Source organism: Trichechus manatus, unplaced genomic scaffold (assembly GCF_000243295.1).
Source record: "Trichechus manatus latirostris isolate Lorelei unplaced genomic scaffold, TriManLat1.0 scaffold00039, whole genome shotgun sequence".
Lineage (NCBI taxonomy): Eukaryota > Metazoa > Chordata > Mammalia > Sirenia > Trichechidae > Trichechus > Trichechus manatus.
In genome coordinates this window covers 15824712-15844139 of record NW_004443975.1, presented here as the reverse complement: position 1 = coordinate 15844139, position 19428 = coordinate 15824712, and the positions used below count along the sequence as shown (strand labels likewise).

General features: G+C 39.6%; 2 protein-coding genes across 6 annotated transcripts in view; one reads left to right on the top strand and one right to left on the bottom strand.

Annotated features, from left to right (window-relative positions):
* The window catches only part of IARS2 (isoleucyl-tRNA synthetase 2, mitochondrial), a 61606-nt gene extending 47989 nt beyond the window's left edge, over positions 1-13617 (top strand). Inside the window, exons 17-23 of the mRNA XM_004375925.2 lie at positions 422-547; positions 1102-1233; positions 2032-2138; positions 3052-3197; positions 3649-3839; positions 11198-11342; positions 12485-13617. Of these exons, the coding sequence (XP_004375982.1) occupies positions 422-547; positions 1102-1233; positions 2032-2138; positions 3052-3197; positions 3649-3839; positions 11198-11342; positions 12485-12627 (990 nt within the window). The 3' untranslated portion in view covers positions 12628-13617. The remainder of the gene's footprint in view (positions 1-421; positions 548-1101; positions 1234-2031; positions 2139-3051; positions 3198-3648; positions 3840-11197; positions 11343-12484) is intronic.
* Positions 13618-14328: 711 nt separating this feature from the next.
* Positions 14329-19428, bottom strand: part of RAB3GAP2 (RAB3 GTPase activating non-catalytic protein subunit 2) — a 111520-nt gene continuing 106420 nt past the window's right edge. For 4 of the 5 annotated variants that reach the window (XM_004375924.2, XM_023730971.1, XM_023730968.1 and 1 more), the window contains 4 exons: positions 17997-18086; positions 17510-17731; positions 16305-16463; positions 14329-16102 (listed from right to left, as the gene is read on the bottom strand). In XM_004375924.2, coding sequence (XP_004375981.1) covers positions 15950-16102; positions 16305-16463; positions 17510-17731; positions 17997-18086 — 624 coding nt within the window. In that variant the 3' untranslated portion in view covers positions 14329-15949. Of the gene's footprint in view, positions 16103-16304; positions 16464-17090; positions 17405-17509; positions 17732-17996; positions 18087-19428 lie in introns of those variants that run through there. The other variant, XM_023730969.1, reaches the window with a different exon arrangement.

Sequence of the window (19428 nt, the reverse complement as noted above, 5' to 3'; positions counted from 1 at the left end):
GTGTTGGTGCAGACAGACACGCCAGGGCAGAGATTAGGTACTGACATCTGCGTGTTGGTGCAGACAGACACACCAGGGCAGAGATGAGGTACTGACATTGTGTGTTGGTGCAGACAGACACACCAGGGCAGAGATTAGGTACTGACATCTGTGTGTTGGTGCAGACAGACACGCCAGGGCAGAGATTAGGTACTGATGTACGTGCACAGAACAGGACGGCAGAGATGTGCTCCTCTTTGCAGTTCTGTTATTTTTAGATGCAGCCTGATTGCTGGGATTGTTAGCTTTATTTCATGACAATGCTGGTATATTTTAAATTTAAATTCTGTGTTCAAACATTTCTGAATAGGAACCTAAAACATTTGTCCAACTAATTGGAATTGAAAACCATTCTGTTTATATGCTTTTTCTCAATGAAAAGGATCAAAGCAAAGAGCCAGCTTACGGTGCTGATGTCCTTCGCTGGTGGGTTGCTGAGTCTAATGTCTTCACTGAAGTGACAGTTGGTCCATCTGTACTTAATGCTGCCAGAGATGATATTAGCAAGGTCAGAGTTGCTATTCTTATTTTTTGGATGAAAAGTTTACCAGACCTTCGTAAAACAGACAAACACTAGCCGCACTTGACACTCCAAAACGGAGTGAAAATGAGTTCTCCACGTGTTGGGAGCGTTGTCAAATACCCTGTCCTAATTTATTGAGAAACATTGCTAGTGATACTAACAACTTGATTTTATAAGCTGCCTCACACTTTCTGTGTGCTTAGTGACCCATCACGTTTATTCCGTTGGTTTTTATCTTCACCTGCGTAGTGGGTGAAAAGGACATTGTTCTCACCCAGACAGACTGGGCCACTGAAGGGTCATTTCACCTAAGGCTTTATAATGAGAGTTCAGTCGTCAGGCTGTTGGGGTGAGCATTTATCTTTGTTGTTGGCATTTGTAGTCTTATTTAGGAATGACATAATAGAAGAATCTCCCATTAAGAAAGTGACAGGAATTAAATGAAATTTAATTACAGAGTAAAATAACCTTTCAGTGAAAATTGAAGGCTGGATGTGTTTTACTTATCGTGTCCTTTTTTTTTTCCCCAATATGAATAGCTTAGGAATACACTCCGCTTTCTTTTGGGAAACGTGTCTGGTTTCAACCCAGAGACACATTCCATTCCTGCTAAAGATATGTATGTCATTGACCAGTATATGCTACATCTGCTGCAGGATTTTGCAAACAAGGTAGGTATCAGTTAATAAGTTTTTGGCAAATAGAAATATCGGCTCTGTCGTTACGTTAAAATTTTAGTGTCATGAGAGTAGAACAGACCTTGCTAGATACGGTAACTAGTGATGAGAAGAATTACCCTTGATAAATCCCACACTTGCTGGGTTGTTGTAGACCTTAGGTATGAAGTGTTAAAATTTCTTTCCTAGGCTCTTAAAAGATCAGACAAATAAAGTGGAAGCAATAGGCCCAGGCTTCCCGTCAGACCAGATTGTTCTCGCAAGATCAGCTTTGTCTGTTTCTCCTATAGGAACGAACAAAGTAGTTAGAGTTATATTTGGCTGCAGCTGTTCCCCTCACAAGTATAGAAATAAATGAAATGACTACTCATGTTTCTTCTAAGATATTTGCGTATTTTAATATAAAAAGAAATAATGTGTATTTTCTCAAAATTAGAAATGTGGTTACTTCATTGTACCTGTAAGTCAAAGGGGCACATACAGATTTCTGCCCAAATTTGACCTTTTAGGCATAGAATAGGAAACGTTACGAATTGTTAGTAACCTACACTGGAGTTTTAAAATGATGGGATGTCATCATTTAAAACCGGATCCTTTCCTTGATGAGCATTTGTAGTCCAGTGTGTTACCCGGAGTGACCTTTAGAAGATTCTCAAAAACTCTCACATATCACACGTTTTGAATTTGACTGCCTTTGAAACACATTCCTAAGGAAGCATATTTTGCTCATGATGACTTGCATTTTCATCTGCTTATCCTGCCTTCCTAATGCATTTTGCCTTTGTGCCCTAGATTACCGAGTCATATAAACAGTATGATTTTGGAAGAGTTGTCCGGCTGTTACAAGCATTTTATACTAGAGAACTCTCTAACTTTTATTTCAGCATAATCAAAGATAGGTATGTATGCTGAATATTAAAATACTCAACAGACATTCTTGGCAAATATTGAGGACACGGGTGAGCAAGATAGCAGCATGGTGCAGTTAGTCAGAAGTTGGGTTTTGGAGTCAAGCCTGATTTTGAACTTTTGTTCTACAACTTACTAGCTGTATGATTTGTAGCAACTTATCCTGTAATCTGAGTCTTCTCCTGTAAAAAGGGGATAATACCTACCTTAATATGGTTAAGAGAATTGAAAGATAATGTGTAAGTTACGTGCTTAATGTTGTCTGACGAAGTGCTCAATAAGTAATAGCTACTAATATAAGATAATCAGCATTGTACTTGCTGTTGAAGATGAGACAGGTAAATATACAGGCAATTATTAGATGCTGACGCTGTATAATATTAGCAATATCCTTTTAAAAGAGGGTTTGGTGCCAAGTCTTCACTTGTTGCTCTTGTATACAAGTGATTATGCTATCTTCATACTAACTAGTGCAGCCTAAGATGCCAGCCCCAGCCTATTCTAGGCACCCCAGGGCTTCCCGCAGAGGGATTGTAACTCCCAGCCCTCCCTTGAAACACTAATAGCATTGTGGAGAGTGGACAGTCACAGGTTAAATATCAGCAACTAATGTGTTAATTGTCCTTTAACACCATAGTCTAGATTAATATCAATTAATAAATATCAGTCTGGAAGACAGAATTGGACATAGCACAGCAACTTTTCTGAGGAGGTGGGAGCACCTGGAGGGAGTAAAATGGACTAGAAGGTATCAAAAAAAGTGTATGATAGGATATTTTGTTCTTTATAAGATGATTTAGAACCATGAGATTGCCACTGTAAACTCAGCCTGAGGCAGATCCCATCATGGTGATGACGATACATAAAGTGGTGTCAGCTGCTGACTAAACTGTTCTTGTTTAGGCTTTATTGTGAAAATGAAGATGATCCCAAACGACGCTCTTGTCAGACTGCATTAGTTGAAATTTTGGATGTAATAGTTCGTTCTTTTGCTCCCATTCTTCCTCACTTGGCTGAAGAGGTGTTCCAGCACATACCTTATGCTAAAGGTAGGGAATATTTAATTTGTCCTCTCCATGAAGACGATCCCACACAAGAGTGCAGCTTTATAACCTTACCTACTTCCAACAATGGCTGCTTATGGCATGGCACGCCTTGGTCATTCAGTGGTTTCTGCCCGTAGCTGTAGAGTCAGGCACGTTGCAGAATGGCCTGCTCGCCATCTCCAGGACTTTCTACAGTGTACTAGCAGCTTCACAATATGGAGAAGTCACTTTTTCCTAAATACCTTTATAAATGTTCAGAAATAGACTTTAGGTTTTATTAAAACAAAGTATAGTGACTTCTAATAAATATTTTTATGCTAGTTTTTCACTCCCGTGAATGTATTAAACTTACAGAAATTTGAAACTCTGGAAGTTTAGAAGGAAGAGGTTTAGAGCTCAGTGTGCAGTTTAGGATGTATGTAGACCAATGTAACTTGGGTTGTTTTTTTTCTAGAACCCAAGAGTGTTTTTCGTACTGGGTGGATTAATACAAGCTCGATCTGGAAGAAGCCTGGGTTGGAGGAAGCAGTGGAGAGCGCATGTGCAATGAGAGATTCATTTCTTGGAAGCATCCCTGGCAGAAATGCAGCCGAGTATCAGGTTGTCATTGTGATAGAGCCTGGACTGCTCTTTGAGATAATGGAGGTATGCCACAGTTTCTACCTTTGGGAAGAGTATTCAGTATCTTATAGTTGCATCTGAAATTTGATTTTAATAATCTGTCTAAATATGATACTTTTTTTTTTTTAATTTAGAAATTAGGATTTCTTTCTTTTAGTCCTGATATTATCACTGTTTGATAATAAAGTTTTGTTAAACAGGAAACTCTCGGGGCTGTCTAGAAGACAGGTGCCATAAATCTATGGTGGTAGTGTTAGAATGCATGAAAATGGAGAGTTTTTTATTAAGGGTCTGGTCTTCTGAGAATGTTGTCAATCTAGATCAGATTCAAAAGAAGAAAAAAAGATGTCCATCTTTATCTCAGGAGAGCTGGAGAAAACTCATTAGCGCAAACATTCATTCTATTTTTATTTCTAAAACATTTTAGAATTTTAGGATTCTTGGGTCGATTTGCTAGATTGGCTTTAACATACTGACTCACGATTGTTTCTAGTCTCAATGCTTGAGAAGAGAATTGGTAATGAGTATTCTGTTTAAAGTTTTATTGATATCTTAGCTTTCTAAAAAATAGTCATCTCATTTTGGTGGATAAGCTAAATTAGCAGACTTTATTTTTTAACAGTTTTAGGTTTACAGAATTAAGCAGAGAATACAGAAATTTCCCAGATATTCACTCTTCCCCTACCCACATTTCTCCTGCTATTAACATCTTGCTTCAATGTGATACATTCATTGCAATTGATGAATTAGTACCGACAGTTACTATTAACTGACGTCCATAGTTTACATCAGGGTTTACTCTTATTTTAATTGTACTTTAGATGAAAGTTTACAGAATAGTTTCTCATTAAACAGTTAGTATGCATATTGTTTTATGACAATGGTTAACAACCCCACAACATGTCAACACCGTGCCTTCTCAACCTTGAGTTCCCTATTACCAGCTTTCCTGTCCCCTCCTGCCTTCTAATCCTTGTCCCTGGACTGTTGTGCCCCATTAGTCTTGTTTTGTTTTATGGGGCTGTCTAATCTTTGGCTGAATGGTGAACCTCGGGAGTGACTTCATTACTGAGCTAAAAGGGTGTCCGGGGGGCCGTACTCTCGAGGTTTCTCTAGTCTCTGTCAGGCCAGTAAGTCTGGTCTTTTTTTGAGTTAGAATTTTGTTCTACGTTTTTCTCCAGCTCTGTCCAGGACCCTCTGTTGTGATCCCGGTCAGAGCAGTCAGTGGTGGTAGCCGGGCACCATCTAATTGTACTGGACTCAGTCTGGTGGAGGCCGTGATAGTTGTGGTCCATTAGTCCTTTGGACTAACCTTTCCCTTATATCTTGTTTTCTTCATTCTCCCTTGCTCCCAAAGGAGTGAGACCAGTGGAGTATCTTAGATGGCTGCTTACAGGCTTTTAAGACCCCAGACACTAGTCACCAAGGTAGAACATAGAACATTTTCTTTATAAACTGTTATGCCAGTTGAGCTAGATGTTCCCTGAGACCATGGTCCCCACAGACCTCCGCCCAGCAATTCAGTCCCTCAGGGAGTTTGGATGTGTCTATGGAGCTTCCACGACCTTTCCTTGTACAGGTTGTGTTGGCTTCCCCAGTGTTGTGTACTGTCTCACCCTTCACCAGAGTTAGGGTTTACTCTTTGTGTTGTACAGTTCTGTGGGTTTTGACAACTGCAAAAGCTCAGGTGTCCAGCATTACAGTATCCTACAGAATAGTTTCACTGCCCTAAAAATCCCAGCTTCCACCTCCTCATCGCTATGCCCCTCACCCCAACCCTAACAACTACTGATCTTTTTGTCGCTGTAATTCTGCCTTTTCCAGAATGTCATATAATTGAAGCCATACAGTATATATAGCCTTTTCAGACTGGCTTTTTTTACTCAGCAATATGCGTTTGGGATCTGCCATGACTTTTCATGCCTTGATGACTCATTTCTTTTTATCACTGAATAATATTCCACTGTACGGATGTACCACAGTGTGTTTATCTCTTCACCTTCCAATTTTGATGATTATGAATAGAACTGCTATAAACATTCCTGTGCAGGTTTTGTGTGAACATAAGATTTCAGTTCATTTGAGTAAATGCCTAGGAGTGCAACTATGTTTAGCTTTGTAAGAAACTACCAACTGTCTTCCAAAGCAGCTGTACTATTTTGCATTCCCACCAGCAGTGAATGAGAGTTCCTGTTGCTTCGCATCCTTGCGAGCACTTGGTGTTGTCAGTGTTTGGGAATATGCCATTCTAACGTGTTTAGTGGTTATCTCATTGCTGTTTTAATTTGAAATTCCCTAATGACAAATTATGTTGCACATCTTTCCATATTTTTATTTGCATACCTCACCTTTGGTGAGGTATCTATTCAGATCTTTTGCCACTTTTTAATAGGGTTGCGTGTTTTCTTGATTAGTTTTAAATTAAGAGTTCTTGTTATTATTTTGGATACAAGTCCTTTATCAGATATGTGTTTTCCGAACATTTTCTCCCAGTCTGTGACTTGTCTTTTCATTCTCTTAAAGATGTTTGTTGCGGAGCAGAAATTTTTTATTTTAATGAAGTCCAACTTAATTGATTTTATTCTTTGATGGATTGTGCTCATGGTGGTGTATCTACAGACTCACTGCCAAATTCAGGGTCACCTAAATTTTCTCCTGTGTTAATCTTCTGTAAGTTTTATAGTTTTGCATTTTGCATTTAGGTCTATTCTCCACTTTGAGTTAACTTTTGTGAAAGGTGTAAGGTCTGTGTCTAGATTCTTTTTCTGTTTGTTTGTTTTTTGCATGTGGATGTCTAGTTTTTCCAGCACAATTTGTTGAAAAAACTATCCTTTCTCCATTGGACCTGCGTTTGCTTCTTTGTCAGTGATCAATTGATTGTATTTATGTGAGTTTCTATCTGGGCTGTCTATTCTGTTCCATTGATCCATTGGTTGTTCTTTTGCCAGTACCACACTGTCTTGATTACTGTAGCTTCATAGTAAGTCTGAAGTCATGTAGTGTCAGTCCTCTGACTTTGCTGTTCTTCAGTATTGTGTTGGCTATTCTGAGTGTACACAGGGTCACTATGAGTTGGAACCAACTTGATGGCACCTAACAACAGCATACTGAATGGGTATCTATGAAGTAACTTGCTGGGATTTTCATTGGGATGGCATTGAATCTATAAATCTTGACATCTAAACAATATCAAGTGGATCCATGAACATGGAGTCTCTCTCCATTTGTTTAGATCTTCTTTGATTTCTTGCATTAAAGTTTTGTAGTTTTTGTCATCTAGATCCTGTAAATATTTAAATTTATACCTAAGTATTTTAGGGTTGGGTTTTGTGTGTGTATGTGTGTTAATGTAAATCGTATTGTGTTTTTAATTTCAAATTCTAATTTTTCATTGGTGATATACAGGAAAGCAGTTGACTTTTGTATATTAACCTGTATCCTGCAACTGTGCTATATTTGCTTATTAGTTCTAGGAGGTTTTTTGTCAGTTCTTTAGGATTTTCTACATAGACAATCATATCGTCTTTGAACAAAGACAGTTCTGTTTCTTCCTTCTCGATCTGTATACCTTTTATTTGCCTTTCTTCACTGCAGTCAGCTAGGACTTCCAGTACAACGCTGAGTAGGGGTAGTGAGTAGTGTCTTGTTACCGATCTTAGAGGAAAAATATCTGTGTAGTTTTTCACCATTAAGTATGATGTTAGCTGTAGGTTTTTTGTAGGTGTTCTTTATCAAGTTGAGGAAGTTCCCCTTTATTCCTAGTTTGCTGGGAATTTTTTTTAATAGGTGTTGGATTTTGTCAAATGATTTTTCTGAATTTGTATGTTCATAGGATTTTTCTTCTTTAGTTGATGTGATGGATTACATTAACTGATTTTCAAATGTTGAGCTAGACTTACATACCTGGTATGAATCACCTGGTTGTGGTGTACAATTCTTTTTAAACTATGTTGGATTCAATTTTCTAATATTTTGTTGAGGATTTTTGCATCTACGTTCATGAGAGAGAGTGTTTGGTAGTTTTTCTTCCTTGTAATGTTTTTACCTGGTTTTGGTATTAGGGTAACGCTGGCTTCATAGAATGAGTTCGGAAGTGTTCCTTCTTCTGTTTTCTGGATGAGAGTGTAGAGGACTGGTATCATTTCTTTCTTGAATGTTTGGTAGAATTCACCAGTGAAACCACCTGAGCCTAGTGCTTTGTTTTGAAAGCTTATTAATTGCTGTTTCAATTTCTTCAGTAGATACAGGCCTATTCAGGTTATCTACTTTTCCTTGTGTGAGTTTTGGTAGATTGTATCTTTCAAGGAATCGGTCCACTTCATCGAATTTAACAAATTTGTGGGCATACAGTTCATAATATTCCTTTGTTACCCTTTCTGAGATTAATAATTTGTGTCTTCCCTCTTTTTTTCTAGGTTAGTTTGTTTAGATATTTATCAACTTTATTGATCTTTTCAAAGAACCAGCTTTTGGTTTTTTCTCTTTTGTTTTCAATTTCGTTGATTCCTACTCTTCATTTTTATTGTTTCTTTTCTGCTTACTTTGGATTTGTCCTTCTTTTTCTGGCTTCCTAAAATGGAAGCTTAGAGTATTGATTTTAGATCTTTCTTCTTTTCTAATATATGCATTCAATGCTGTCAATTTTCCTGTAAGCACTGCTTTTGCTGAATGCTACAAATTTTGATAAGTTTTCATTTTTACTTAGTTCAAAATATTTTTTAAATATCTCTTGAGACTTCTTCTGCGATCCCTGTTTTATTTAGAAGTGCGTTGTTTACTCTCCAAATATTTTGGTACTTTCCAGCTACCTTTCTGTTACCGATTTCTAGTTTAATTCTGTTGTGGTCTGAGAGCATAATTTGTATGACTTTTCTTTTAAACTTGCTAGGCATGTTTTATGGCCCATGATATTATTTTGGTGACTGTTCCATGTGAGCTTGAGAAGAATGTGAATTCTCCTACTGTTGAAGTTATCTGTAAATGACAGTTAGGTCCAGTTGATTGATGATGCTGTTCAGTTCAGTTATACCCTTACTGATTTTCTGTCTGCTCCTCTCTCAGTACTGACAGAGGGGTGTTAAAAGTCTCCCAATAAAATAGGGGGTCTATTGCTCCTTACAGTACTATCAGTTTTTGACTCCTATATTTTGATACTCTGATCTTAGGTGCATACACATTAAGGATTGTTACAGCTCCTTGGCAGATTGACTTATCATTATGTAAAGAAGCCCTGGTGGCACAGAGGTTAAGTGCTCGGCTGCTGACTGAAAGGTCGGTGGTTTGAACCCATCAGCTGCTCTGGAAGAGAAAGATGTGGTGATCTGCTTCCGTAAAGATTACAGCTTTGTAAACCCTATGGGGCAGTTCTAGTCTGTCTTCCTGGGTCGCCATGAGTTGGAATCAGCTTGACAGCAGTGGATTTTTTCATCATTACATAATGCTGTCTTTATCCCTGATCAGATGAAGTGCCTCGCCTGGAATGAATATGGCTACTCTAGCTTTCCTTAGTGTTCGCATGGGATGTATCTTCCTCCGTCCCTTTACTTTTAATTTTTCTCTGTCTTTAAAGTAGGTTTCTGTAGCCGGCATATAGTCGGTCTGGTCTTTTTATACATTCTGAAACTCTTCACAGTTATCTTTTAACTGGTGTATTTAGATCACGGACATTTAAATGATTTTCGATATAGTTGGATCAGTATCTACCATATTTCTAACTACTTTGTTATCCTTGCTCTTTGCTTCGACTTCACTGTTTCTCAGCCTTTCTCTGGTTTTAATTAAGCATTTTATATGATTCCATTTTCTGTCCTTAGTGTATTAATTATACTTCTGTTTTTTTAAATTCTTTTAGTGCTGCCCTAGAGTTTGCAACGTACATTTACAACTAATCTAAGTGTACATTCAGTTAACATTACACTGGTTCACGGGTAGTGTAAGTACCTTAGACTCTCCCAGTTATTATGTTGCTGTCCCTTATTACATTGCTGTACATTTCACGTATCCGAAAACCATTATCACTCAATCGTTGTTGGTGCCATTGAGTCAGTTCCAACTCACAGCTACCCTGTGGACAACAGAACAAAACATTGCCGGGTCCTGCGCCATCCTTACATTATTGGCTATGTTTGAACCCACTGTTGCAACCACTGTGTCAGTCCATTTCATTGAGGTTCTTCCCCCTTTTACTCAATACACTGTTGCTATTATTATTTTGAACAAATTGTTATTAGATCGATTAAGAAAAATAAAGGATTTTACTTTCACTTACTCCTTCTAACACTTTTCTTTTCTATATGTATACCCATCTTTCTGACCTGTATAATTTTCCTTTTCTCTGAAGAGCTGCTTTTAACATTTCTTGCAAGGCAAGTCTCCTTCCTGGTGATAAATTCCCTCAGTTTTTTCCTGAGAATGTCTTTATTTCTCCTTCATTTCTGAAAGGTAATTTCTCTAGATAGAGGATTCTAGGTTGGTGGTTATTTTCTTTCAACACTAAATATTTCACTCCACTGTTCTCACTTGCTTTTAAAAGTGCTATATTCATTTAAAGTATTATTATCAAACATCCAAATTCGGTGTACTTGCAAAAAGCTCTGCATTTTTTCAGATTGCCCCCATTGGTCTGCATTGCTAAAAGCAGGTTTTTGTTTTATAGCATCTTAACCCCTCATCTAGGAAGCATGGCACAGAAAATAAAGCGCAAGCTTTGAGCCTGATAGACTGGGCTTGAACACCAACTCCACCACTCACTGGTTGAGAAACTTGAGCAGGTTAACCTCTTTGAGAATAGTAAACACTGTGTATGATTTTTTGTAACGACAGAAATAATGGACACTTAGCATCTAGCAAGTGCCTGACACAGAGCATATTTTCAATAATACTGTTGGAAGATTTCAGTTAAAACTTCACAGAGTAGTAAGAACTGATGTATTTAATAGTATAAACTCAGGACATAATGATACAAGAGGTTCCTCACAAAAGAATTTACAGCGTCTATTTTTATAATACGGAAACCCTGGTGATGTAGTGGTTAAGAGCTACAGCCGTTAACCAAAAGGTCCCAAGTTTGAATCCACCAGGCGCTCCTTGGAAACCCTACGGGGCAGTTCTCCTGTGTCCTGTAGGGTTACTACGAGTCGGAATTGACTCGACAGCAACGGGTTTTGGAAACCCTGGTGGCTTAGTGGTTAAGAGTTTGGCTGCTAACCAAAAGGCTGGCAGTTCGAAGACACCAGGTGCTCCTTAGAAACCCTATGGGGCAGCTCTACTCTGTCCTATACAGTTGCTAATGGTTGGAATCAACTCGACGGCAGGGGGTTTGGTTTTTTATTTTTTATAAATTCTCAGTTTATTCCTGATAATCTTCACGTGCTTACCACCAGATGCTCCAAACTCAGGAGACTTCTAGCACCTCTCAGTTGAATGAATTAATGATGGCTTCCGAGACGACTTTACTCAGTCAGGAACCACGCGAGGTAACTGCCGATGCCGTTGCGCTTACAGGAACGTTCGTCATCAATTTAGAAGGTAAGGAGGAGGTGAGAGTAACCAGTGTATATGGAGAATTGAATGATAATTCAGGTCATCTTGAACTTTCCATGTGTGTGGAATACATCTTTCTGTGGGAACAATGGCCAAGTTTCTAAGCTAGCTCTCAAGAGTCCTGCCCAGTGCTCTTGGGAACAGAGGGCTAGGGATGGCAGAGGGAGAAAATGTTCCTTCATTTGAATTAAGAAATTGTTAGTCCGTGTGAAGTTAGTCGGACGCACTCCTGTTTTCCTTGTGTCTCTCCTTCCACTCCTGTTTCCCTTGTGTCTCTCCTTTGATACTGGGTACCCTAGTTCTGTTCAGCGCGCCCACCCTTCCTCAGTGCTGATCCTAAAATACCGTGTTCCTCACAACCCAAATTTATTATCATCTAGCCTTTCTTAACGAGGAGGTAAGGAAGTTTTTTTTTAACTCATTCCTGCAGCAATACCTCATAAGGAAGTATTGTGCAAGTATTTGTTTTATAGGGGATGTTTGTCAACCTAGTTCATCTTCACTGATGGAAATGGAGGCAGAGCAGCAGAGGAACAGGGAAAAGCAAGCAGGTATCCTGGGAAAGGGGAAACTGTGGTGGTCATCATAGTGTTCAGGACCAGCAGGAGGTGGGAGGCTGGTTTACATGGGTCATTTTATGTTTGAGGCTGGGCAGCACTTGCTTTTCAAAATATCAGTTTATGTTTTTTGCAGAAAGAAAATAATTTACCTTCCTGACTATATTTTATCTGAGGTCTAAATAATAGTGGGAAAATTTGTTTCTTTTATGTAAACCCAGAAGTTCGGAGTGGGGACACCTCAGTTTTATTCTCTGTCAAGTGAGTAGCTGGAGAGGAGTGTGGTTTCTTGGAGACGCCTGGGCAGAGAGCTGGCCGGCCTGCGCTGCCTGAGCAGGTGCAGAGCTCAGTGACCTGGGAGACACTGGGTCACCGCACAGTCTCCAGTTCCTCAGCTCCTCTCCTTTGTCAGATCGTGGGATTCCACCATCTAACGAGTACCTAACAAGCTTTCCCAGGGCAGGAAGGAGAAAGCTTTGAAACAGGAGCGCCTGCTAAGCCAGTGAAGAACAGTGAGTGAGACAAGTCGCGTGGCCTTTCAGAATGTTTTTCATGCATTTTCTCTCACAGGTGGTGATATTCACGAAGAGTCCTCATATAAAGTCATTGTCATGCCAGCTACTAAAGAAAAGTGTCCTCGTTGTTGGAAGTATACAGCTGAGTCTTCAGATACGCTCTGCCCTCGATGTGCAGAAGTTGTTGGTGGAAAGTAGGACCTCACTTTGATGCTAACAGCTCTCTGAGCGAGGACCCCACTGACAGTACTGACTAGGGGTTCAGGTGGCTTGTTCCCAGTACTGGAAAGATACCCAGGTTTAGGTAGTGAATGGAAGAGTAAGTGAGGGAGGATGCAGATCAAAATCAGAATGACACAGGAAGTAGTTCCTGTAACTAGAGAAGGAATAATGTGTGTGTGTATATGTACATACCCATAATGGACTTATTCAGAACATAGACACTATGCTTGCCTTCATATGTGGCTAAGCAGAAATGTTTTATATTTTATAAATCTTTTTGACACAGTAATGTCTGAAAATAAAGGCATCCTGGAAAACTACTGAGTAATGTGGGTGCAGCAGTTGTGGATATCACGTGAAAACGTGGTTTTGGAGGGGAATGGCAGAGTATTTCCCTTTAGTGGTTTTGGGGGAATTTCATTCTGCTGTACTAGCAGCCACCAACATTTTCAGAATAGCTAGGCTTTTTGGTTGGATTGGAAAGAGCATCACCCAACTTGTTACACCAGAGGGGGGAAAAAACCCTCAATATCTACATGCATAATTTATGCATGTTAAGAAAACAATACGGAAAGCTGAAAATTTATTTCACTAAATTTACATAAGTTCACAACGAACAGAGAAAATAGCAGTATATACAGAATGTCACTACTTACAGTACATTATTAAGTAGATAACAGCATTTTATAAACAATTCAGGATTGGATTAAAATCTTTCTAAGCATGGTCAATTCTGTTCAGCAGAAATCTAACTGCAGAAGCCCAACAAGCCCATTCTGTCAGGTTGAGAGAGGGCTGTACATTAAATAAGATGGACCACAGCAACTTCTCGAGTGAGTGTCACACTAAACATTATACTCAACATAAGCTTAGTAGTACTATTAAATCTGGCTTCTCTGTTATTTTAAAGGAATTGTTTTTTTAAAAAAAAAAAAAAAGTGAAGCAATTTCAGTGTAACAGTGTCCTCTCCTTTGACTGTAGATGAACTTTTGTAACAAGGGGGAAACTCCCTTCGTCTATGAGGCATTTAGAAGCCTGGTTCTCTCTCTCCTCATCTACACTTAAATGGCCCCTCTAGTTGTACACGACTTTTAGTGTAGGAGTTACGATTATCTATTTTTGTTTTTTCAGCATTATATAATGGAATTAATTTAACAAGGTACACAGTGCATGTTTAATGTTAATGAAGAAAGGTGTGTATGTGGGGCTAGAGAGAGATCTAGAAAAACTACAGTCCTGGCTGTTGGTTTCCCATCAGTAACTGCAGCACACCCTTTATGTCAGAAACCACTGCTCTACATAAAATCTAATTTTTACTTATGGCTCTTATTACATAGGTGTTTATTTTTCTTCCTTCCCATCAGATTTATTTTAAAAGCCCTTGATGAAACAGTAAAATATTTTATTTTTGTAACCATACACCTCAAAATTCAAATTTTTTAATTTGCAGAAATGTTAAATTTTAGGGTTACAACTCTCTCTAGAGACTCAATCGTTTGTGTCGTGGATTTATACTCTCAGGTCTTCTCCGATCGAGTACGTGTCCTGTCACATATGTTTAAGCGGTGTTGTTATCTAGAATGCCTGATAGCTGCCCCTCAAAAAGTGCTAACGGAATCAAGTGAGGGTTTAATCTTCAAAAACACCTACAATTCCCAGTTTTTTCGACCAGCCTCCTCAATTCTGCTCTGAGTGAGTATTTAGAAAAATCACAGGAAAAATCAGTTTCTTAGGACACATATAAGAAGTGACTATATAAAGCTAGATACATTTACAAGAAATCCCATCAGCGTGTCTGGGTGGTACAGTGCGATCCAAGCAGAGGCTGGGAGGGAAGACTTAACATCAGGCCCCTTCAGTGCTGCTCCTGGTCAGAATGGGCACCTCAGTCAGACAAATGCAGGCCCACCCCACTCCTCAGACAGCTTAAAAATTTTATCTTTTTAAAATTTTCGATTTGATAGTTACTTAAACTGTAGTTAAGTTTTAGCAAGGTAAGTTCTTACTTGGATGTGATAGAAAAGAACTGACACCGGAGTATCTCTGAACAGCCACATTTTTTCCTTTATATCCCTGAAGGACTTTGTACAGTTGGTAAAATTGGCTTCTTACAAGAAATGAAACAAATTTCTGTATCACAGTGAGTTCCTACGAATAACAATTGTGATCCATGATAACTGCCCTGTATGGCTACATTCCCAAGGTATAATAAATACTTGGTATTTGTCGAGCTCAAAGCACTTTTTACAGAGTTTTGGTTAATCTGGTTTTAATCAGCAAATATTTATTCAGCTCTTGGACTTCTCTAGGCACTGTAGGTACAGAATCAGTTGTGTCTAATCCTCTCAACTCAGCTGTGAGGTAGGTTTGCTAAAGCATCTTCTGTACTATCCCAAGGACATGTAACTTTACCAAATCTCAGAGCAGACATTTCTAAACACTTGTAGGAAAAATAAAGTTGGACTTCAGATTTTTGGCATCTCTGCCTTTTTATACAAGTTTTACAAGATAATACATTTTTACAATTACCTGATGTGGATACAGCTTTGAACCTTGACAAAAAACAAAACTTACATCCTAATTAATTTTGCTGTGTTGGCCCTGCATCTCAGATTCTCAGTTTTGGCAAGTACAACAGGTTAAAGTTTCCATCTAGTGTCCTTTGTGATGAGTATGGTGACCTTGAACCCATTCTTCTTCCACAAGCAAGGCCCTGCTCCTCCGATGGCAACAGCATAACCTCTGGGAAAGAGCCTGTGGGCGTCCACACTCCCAGGCAGGCATCCACACTCGTGGGTGGGCGCAGCCCAGCATGGACTCAGCCTGAGAAGAGCACTTCCCAACACCTACTAATAAAGGAGGTGGGCCTGTTTCTCCACCTTTACTGATGGGGACTGGATGTGAACCACACAAATTTAATTACAATAACGTTTTGAGTATGAAATATATAATCTTATAATAACATAATCTGTAAATTATAACCAATTTTAAATACAGCAAAATTTTACAATAAAGCTACTTAAGTGCTTGAATTAGAAATAAACAGTAAAACACCTGTATCAATAATTATGGTGTAACGGATATTTGTTTATATTTTATCTTCAGTATTAACCAAAGGAGTGGAATTTAGCCAGGACTAAAAAGTAATATACATTTTTATTTACTTCACAAAAAAAAAAAGACATACTCCCTCCACAAAATTCTAGATCTCACTATGTGAAATAACCATGCACTAATTCATGTTATAATCACACGGTTTTAAGACTGTCTTCATGGTCATTAACCCAGGGGTACGTGTCATGACGGAATAGATACGGCTTCTACAGCTTCAATAAGGTGTAAGGCTAGACTATACTGCCCATGGTTTTCTGGCAAAAGCTCAATTACTTTATTTACTAGTTTAGCTGTTGTTGCAATTGGCACTGCAGTGTTTTGAAGACCGTGGGGGTCCTGCAAATGGGACACAAAAATAACCCATCAGTTATATACAACTAAATTATTGTTGCTGATTTACTAGAAAGCGGTTTCCCAATGAAAATGGTTTTCCTTGGAACTATTTCTTTTAAATTAAACCTTAAATTTACTGTTATTAAATATGCATGTATGGAAACACCCAATGACCTTCTGACTTAGCTCATTCTGTTGTACTTACCATTGCTTTCAGCCAAGTACAGAGAGTGGGTGGGAGCCTGGCAAGCAGCTCCATTCCTTCTCTTGTCTGGGTGTGGAAGAGCGCGTAAGCCAGCCTTTGTCCTATCAACATGAGCAGCTGAGAGGCAAGGACTTCTTTGTCCTGAACCTGTAGAATGGCCTGAGGATATGAATATGGAGAAAAACAAAGTAAAAGCTAGTAGGTATGTTTACTGTAGTACAGGGGCTGCCAGTGAAGAGATTCTAGTTCGCTTTTGAGCTGTGGCCATGTATACAACCGGGGTAAACTCCAAATCAAACTTATGGTTCAAAACCCAAATTTCTGCTTATCACCTGATTTTACAATGCAGGGAGTCTTTTTCAAGCTTCTGGCAAAGAAAGGGAATCGTGAGGTCACGTCACGGCTGCTCAAATCCCTCCAATGCCATCTGGATATATCTGGAATGACCGTAGGCTCAGACCTTCTATGGTCTGGCCTCTGCCAGCTTGGCTACCTCATCTAACAGTTCTTAACCCCTTGCTGATTATGGTCAGCCACACTGGCCCTTCTGGTCCTGGACCTTGCCAAGCTAGTTCCCCCCTGAGAACATTTGTACTTCTTTTGTCTCAAGTGCTGCTCCCCCAGTTTTCTGAGTAGCTGGCTGCTTCTTATCCTTGGGGGCTCAATTCAAATGTCACCTTCTCTGACCATCCTTGTAATAAACCAAAAAAATAAAACCCACTGCCGTCAAGTCAATTCTGACTCATAGCAACCCTACAGGACAGAGTAGAACTGCCCCACAGGGTTTCCAAGGAGCAGCTGGGGGATTCTAACTGCTGACCTTTTGGTTAGGAGCCGTAACTCTCAACCACTGCATCACCAGGGCTCCTTGTAGTAGCTCCTGTGTATTCATATCATCCTATTTCATAGCACTTATCACTCAATATGAAATTTTTGTTCCTACTGGTAAGAGTATCAGTTCCTTGTGAGAAGGGAGCCTCGTGTGTCGTTTGCTGCTGTATCCCTGTGCGCAGAACAGGCCTGGCACACTGCAGGAGTCTGGCTAAGTACTGACTGGAAACAGGATATCTGGTTACAGTTTTGTATTTTAATCTTCTGTTCTAACAGAAGGAAAAACAGAAAGCTTTGTTGGATACTTTACTGAGTCTTTACTCCAACTATCGATTTTGTAACTTGAGCCCAGTTAGCATTCATAAGATCATCACCTCTTCTCCTAAGTGGTCGACTCCGTAGTTGTAGAGTTCCCCCACGTAATGTCTTCTAACAGTATCTTCACTAACTTGAAGGTGATGAGCTAAATCCACGGCTAGAACCGGCCAATCTTGGTCTTTCCAAAAAGGAGTGGTTACTGCTTCTTCTGAGGCATCTCTGTCCTCTGCAACTGAATGCTGGGCCTGGACAGCTGCAGTAACAACTTTCAATAAAAACTTGAAAATGGAGAAAGAAATATAGCAACGTCTTGTTAATATCTGCTTTCCTTCAAAAACATTTAAATCAAAGTAACTGTTGGCTCTTCTGTCAATTCGAGTGGCTTTTCCACTAAAATTGTTTAATTATCAAAAAGGAGCACATAATTTAAAGGGAAACAAGCTCCCAAGAACACCCTGGGTGTGGTCACCCTTAAAGGGAAACCAGATTTTCGTTTTACTTTTTTTTTCCCCCCCAAGAAACAAAATCTAATAACTGATTTACCTGCTGTCGTACAGAAATAAAATTTGGATCCATTTCTCCACTAGGTAATAACTGAATTGATGTTAGGTCTTTGAAAAATGCATTTTTTCCCTAAAGAGAAAGAAGAGATAAAGAAAACAATGAGTGTGGATTACTATTAAGGGAGGAGGAAAAAAAGGGAAAGATTTAAAAACTAAGTTGTTTAATCAGGAATAACTCATGGTTGATTTTTATTTTCCCCTCAAACAGTACATTCATTTCGTTTTATAACAATTATCTAGTGTGTGGTAGGCAGCCTTGGAGATGCTCCCAGCAATCCCTCCTCCCGGGCCTGCCCTGTGTAAACCACTCCCCTTGAGGGTGGGCTGGTGACTAACTTCTCCCACACAGAATCAGGCAGAGGTGACAGCCTGTCACTTCCAAGACTGGGTTACAAAGGGGGCTGTCTGTGGCTTCCACCTTGTGTGCGCACATTCACTCTCACTGAGAAGTCAGCTGCCAAGTTGTGAGCTGCCCCGGAAGAGACCCATGTAGCAAGGACCTGAATCTGCCAACAACCATGTAAGCTTGAATGTGGACCCTCCCCACCACAGCTGAACCTTCAGATGAGACTGCAACCTCATGAGAAGACTTGAGCCAGAGGCACCTAGATAAGGGAACCCAGACTCCTGGGCCATAAAAACTGTTAGTTAATAAATGTTTATTGTTTTAAGCCACTAAGTTTTGGGATAATTTGTTATTCAACTAACAGATAATATGTAGAGTATACACCGAATCCTTTCAAAACTACTTGATTTGTTTAAAAACACCTTGAGAACAGATGTGTCTGAAAAGACAAAACAGAATATCACAAGAGGATTTCAGAAGTTTATTGGAAGAAAATGTAGGAGAGAGAAAAGAGCACTGGCCTTCAAGGTGGAAGGTCCAGGGCTCTGGTCCCAGGTCCACCACTTCCAACCAGGTTATCCTGTACCAATGACTCCACCATCCTGGACTACTGTTTCTTCATTTGCCAGCAAGAAATCCCAGATATTCTCTTCTAGACCCAGTCATCTATGATTCTAGATCATCTAGTGTAACTGCTGAGTAAAGCCACTCATGCTTTAGTGACGAGAAACACCAGACTTCCCACGGCCGGCCATTACTTTTTAAACATGACTGTTTCAAAGCTTTTCCACACACCCACAATCTGTTCCTGTAGGTTCCACCTGGTGGTTTTAGATATAAGGGTCTAGTCCACAGGAGGGCCTTTGGGGTGGGGTGTGTGTGTGCACTCAGCACATCACTTGCTAAGCACTTTATGTCGAGTACACCATTTAACCTTCACAACCCCACGAGGCGGCCAATGGAATCACCTCCCCTTTCTGAATGGAAACACTGCGCCTGTGAGAAACTTAATTCCAGCTCGTACACGGCAGAGCTAGGAGTGTTCCACTAGCCACCAAGCCAGCTG